The sequence below is a fragment of the Elephantulus edwardii genome, unplaced genomic scaffold, assembly GCF_000299155.1.
Source record: "Elephantulus edwardii isolate Elephantulus edwardi_28Jun2011 unplaced genomic scaffold, EleEdw1.0 scaffold00328, whole genome shotgun sequence".
Classification (NCBI taxonomy): domain Eukaryota; kingdom Metazoa; phylum Chordata; class Mammalia; order Macroscelidea; family Macroscelididae; genus Elephantulus; species Elephantulus edwardii.
Genome location: NW_006400078.1, coordinates 252908 through 258071, shown reverse-complemented (window position 1 = coordinate 258071; position 5164 = coordinate 252908). Strand labels below are relative to the sequence as shown.

The window sequence follows — 5164 nt, the reverse complement described above, 5'->3', positions numbered from 1 at the left end:
ATCTATCTATCTATCATCTATCTATTCATCATCTATCTCCATCTGTATCTATCTATGGTTGCTGTGATGTTAAACACTGTGACACTGATGTGTCAAATGTGAGAATGGTTACCTATGGTGGACAGTGTTTGGTGGAGCTTCCTGATTAAAACAAGCTTGGAAGCAGGAGTGGCATCCACTTCTGAAATAGCTTGCTTCCAGAAACTCTATGAACAGTGCTCTGACCTTTGGTTCATAGGGTCCCTATGAGTCATCTACAACTTGACGACACCTAACAACAACAACAAATCTCTATCTCTATTTCTATCTCTAAATTAATCTATCTGCCTATCGGCCTAGTGGTAAGAAGCTACACTGCAATCCCAAAGGCATGCAGTTCAAATCCACCAGTACTTGGCCTGAGCTTCTCCTGAATGCTTTACTGCCTCTGAAAACCTGCTTGAGGGTCAGCTATAGTCAGTTCCAACCCAACATGTACAGGACAGAGCAGGACTGCCCTGCAGGTTTCCAGAGCTGTTCTTTGTGGGAGCAGGCTGCCTCTGTTTTCCCCAAGGAGTGGCTGGTAGGTTCAAACTACTCACCTTCCGTCAGCAGCCAGATGCTTGACCTACAATGTGGTCACAATTTTCTAGCCCGGGGTCCTGGAGGCAGATGCTGGGCCCTCTGGCTGAGAGCCCAGGGCCAAATCTCCTTCCCCTCAAGGTCCTGGAGGTGTGACAGAATGTGGCCTGAACAGAAATAAAACATGGCCAGCCCGCAGGGCTGCAGGAAGGCAACCAGCCCCTGTCCACCGGCCCCTGTCCCTCAGGAACTTTTCCATCCTGTGGAGGGCCTGTTCCCCTAGGAACCTCTTGACTGAAGAAGCTGTCTTTTTTAACTTTTACGAGGTCTTGATTTCTTTTTTTTAATGTGTTGTGGTTTGAGTGAAAGTTTTCAGATGAAATTCGCTTTGCATTTATTTGATAGTTATGCGCTTTTTGTTTGGGAACATTGGTTGCCATGCTTGCAGTGTAACAGCATTCCTCCAGCTCCCTCCCTGAGTTCCTCATTTCCACTCAGCCTCTTCTCCATCCCTTCTGGACTTCTGAGCTTTGTGTTTAGGCAAATGCTGCACTTGTGGTCTCTGGTTGATGGTTCTAAGGAGCGCTTACCTCAGAGTGCCATTCTCTTGCTAGGCCTGTCTGTTTTCTGTCTGAAAGGGGATCCCTGGGAGGTGTTTGGTTCCAGATTTGAGGAGTGTCTGAGGGCTGCAGTCTTGAGTCTCTACCAGCTTCGATTAGGCCAGTAAGTCTGGTCATTTTTGTGATTCTGAATTTTGGTCTATATCCTTCTCCCACTGTTTTCTGTGGTCCTGAGGAAGCAGCTGCCTTCCGGTGAGGTTTCCTCAGTGAATAGAGAGGTGCCGTGTGGAGTCTTCGTCTGTTCCTAGGCTGTTTGCTCCTGCTGAGTCTCGGGTGTGAGGCTCAGATCGGCCTCTGATGGTGGGAGGCTGTCATGGTGCTGATGCAGTTGACAAGGATACGACGCTTGCTCTGGGGCTGCTCTGGGTCCACTGAATGGATGCAGTGAGCACGAGGCCTCAGCACCAAGGCCACGGTCAGAGAGTTCAGAGGCTCCGAGGGGCTGACATGCAAAGTCAGAGGACTTCAACTCCCTAGGACAGGAGTCCTGGGGCACTCGGCCTCATGTCCCCTCCCAGGCCTAGAACAGTGACCCAGCAGGTGACAGGGACCCATTCTGCCACCTCTCCAGGTTCTCCAACTCCGTGGCTTACTATGGGCTCGCCATGGACCTGCAGAAGTTCAAGCTCAGCATCTACCTGGTGCAGGTCCTGTTTGGGGTCATTGACATCCCTGCCATGCTGGTGGCCACCACCACCATGATCTACGTGGGTCGCCGGGCCACTGTGGCCTCCTTCCTCATCCTGGCTGGCTCCATGGTCATCGCCAACATGTTTGTACCTGAAGGTGAGTCGTCCCCTTCTGTCCTCTCTGGCCCCCAAAGTTGTGGGGAGGTGGGCTCACGGAGCACTGGTCAGCTTGGGGCCCGGATGATTAACAAGTATCAGGACTTGGGGTTGGTGGATGTTCTTTTGGGGCTCCTTATATTTATATATGTAGAGAGAGTTGTTAGCACTGTGTCAAATTATATAAATATATATGTGCATATACAAACATTTGTTGTTGTTGTTGTTGTTGTTGTTATGTGCTGTCAAGTTGCTTGTGATTCATAGCGACCTTATGTACAACAGCTCTAAACTCTGCTCTGTCCTGTGCCAATCGCACTGTCTCTGACACTACCATCCCAATTATCCCAGTCACTGAATCAATCCACCTCATAGACGGCCTTCCTCTCCTGCACTGTCCCTCCACCCTCCCAAGCATGATGTCCCTCTCCAAGGACCGGTCCCTCCTCACAGCATGTCCAAAGTATGTTAGACGAAGCCTCAGAATATGTTTAATAATTTTGTATTTTTTAACTACACATTGTAATATAAATGGGAGTCCCTGGATAATGCAAGTAGTTAATGCTCCTGACTGAACTAAAATGTTGAAGGCTCAAGTCCTCCCAGAGGCACCTTGGCAGAAAGGCCTGGCAATCCACTTTCCTCAAGCCATGCAAGACTCAGGAGCTCAGTGCTGCTTTACCACACACGGGGCTGCCCTGTTGTTGTGGTTGATCGCCTTCGAGTCAAGCATGACTCATAGCGACCCTGCGAACAAAAGGCCTGAAGCCTTTCTAGAACTATGGGCATTTATCAAAGTATGAGTTCCCGGAGGTATGTTGTTTAGGAAGTGGATGCCGTTCCTGCTGCCCTAGATCCCAGCCGACTTGTGGCTGGTACGGTCTGGTCATCATCACGTCTTTTTATTACTTTTAAAAATTTTATTATATTATTTTGTGTGTGTGTACTATAAAATCAGATCTGACTGGTACAGGAGGAGATTGTTCCTCCTTCTCCAGCAGAGCATTTGGTGGATTCGAACCGCATACCTCTGGGATTTCCATCACTACTCTTTTCCGTGTTAAGTACACACGTTTCAGGAAACTAATTGAGACTCTGTAATATTGCCTTGTATATAATATATTGTATTGTATTGTATATATTGTATTGTATATAACATATATTGTATTGTATTTCTATATTATTTATATACATTATATATGATGTGATGCAATATTGCAACAACATATCTGAGTTATGTTGTTATTGTTATTTACCATCAAGTTGGAATGAACTCGTAGCTGACCCTCCAGCAGGTTTTTGGAGGCAGTAAATCACGCAGGAGGAGTTTGCCCATCTTTCTCCTGAGAAGCAGCTGGTATACTTGAACTGTGTACCTCTGTGTACCTCTGAGTACCAGAGTTGCCAATGCAACTCTTTACCACTCTGCCCAACTATAGTTGTGTGTGTATGTTGTTATGTGCTGTCGAGTCGCCTGCAACTCATAGTGACCCTATGTAAAACCGCTCTGAAGCCTGCCCCATCCTGAGTCAGTCTCACTGACTCAAACACACCTACCCCCATTGCCCCCATCTCATCCAAGTTCTTCCTCTTCTGTGCTGTCCCTCCACCTTTTCAAGCATGATGTCCTTCTGATGTGCCCAAAGAGCCTCAAAATCTTAGCCTCCAAGGAGAAACTTGGTTTTACCCTTTCTAAGACAGACCTTTTTGTTTTCTTGATGGTCTGTGGTATGTTTAAGACTGAAGGTATCAATTCTTCTGCTGTCATCTGTAGTCATTGTCCAGCTCTCTGATGCACAGCAAGTAATTGGAAGACCATGGCCTGAATCGGGGCACTATACACACACACACACGCACAATCCTGACGACACATAGTTTGGATCAACCAGCTGCTCTGAGGCTGAAGGCTGGGCATTCTCCTCCCTTGTGATTTACTGCCTCTGAAAACCCACTGGAGGGCCAATTATGCGTCAATTCCAACTCAACAGCACACAACAATATTGTTTGGGAGGAGTGTTTTGAAATTCTGGCTGCACATTAGGCTCCCCTTGGGGCTTTAAGAAACTCCCGAAATTTAACCCGTCCCTAAGAGACTGCTGTAATGAGGGACAGGCCCAGGTGCAGGGGTGTTGTCAAATGCACCCCCACCCCGATCCTGGTGTGCAGCCTGGGCTGTCATCAAACCTGGATCACATACCGGATGTCTTCAATCACACAGGAGTTGTGTTGTTTATGGTGTGTTTTGCTATTTATAAGTAATAACGGGACAACAAGCACCCTGGTAATGAGAACTTCGAATGTCTAATGAACACTAAGCACTTTTCACTTACATTTTGTCAACCTGCCACAACCCCACGAAGCAGGTGCTGCTTCTTTCCCACATTTTCTGACTGATGATCGGGAGCTCAGAGAGGTCAGGTGGCATTGACTCGGGTCACTCAGCTGAGCCAGAGACAGGATTTGAACCCAGAGCCCTGGAGCCATTGTAGTTAAGTGTGCAGCTGCTAAAAGAGTCAGTGGTTTAAACCCATCCACTGCTGTGTGTGGGAAAGAAGCGACAGCCTTGCCTCAGTAAAGCTTTGACAACTTTGTGGGCGCTTCTGTTCTGGCTGTTGATTTGTTATGAATCAGAATCATCTAGACAACAATGGATTTGGGGTTTTGACTCCAAACCTCGTCTTGCATCTGGCAGGCCTTGGTGATGGATGGCAGTAAGGGAGGAAGGAGGCAAAGACAGAGAAGGGCAGTTTCAGGCCATCTGGCTCTCAGGTGGGGACACAACACAGGTGATGGAAACAGGGTTCCCCTCTGGTCCTGAGCCCCCCTTCCCACGCTCTTCAGACATGCAGATCCTGCGCACAGCACAGGCTGCACTGGGCAAAGGCTGCCTGGCCAGCTCCTTCATCTGCGTGTACCTGTTCACGGGAGAGCTGTACCCCACGGAGATCAGGTGAGTGTGGGGGGCTGTACCCCATGGAGACCAGATGAGTGGGGGGGCTGTACCCCACGGAGATCAGATGAGGGGGGGCTGTACCCCACGGAGATCAGGTGAGTGTGGGGGGCTGTACCTCACGGAGATCAGGTGAGTGTGGGGGGCTGTACCCCACGGAGATCAGGTGAGTGTGGGGGGGCTGTACCCCACGGAGATCAGGTGAGTGGGGGGCTGTACTCCACGGAGATCAGGTGAGTGTGGGGGGG

General features: G+C 48.9%; 1 protein-coding gene across 1 annotated transcript in view; it reads left to right on the top strand.

Annotated features, from left to right (window-relative positions):
• The window catches only part of SLC22A20 (solute carrier family 22, member 20), a 20473-nt gene that overhangs the window by 9914 nt on the left and 5395 nt on the right, over positions 1–5164 (top strand). The window contains exons 7-8 of the mRNA XM_006901448.1: positions 1753–1967; positions 4808–4916. Coding sequence (XP_006901510.1) covers positions 1753–1967; positions 4808–4916 — 324 coding nt within the window. The remainder of the gene's footprint in view (positions 1–1752; positions 1968–4807; positions 4917–5164) is intronic.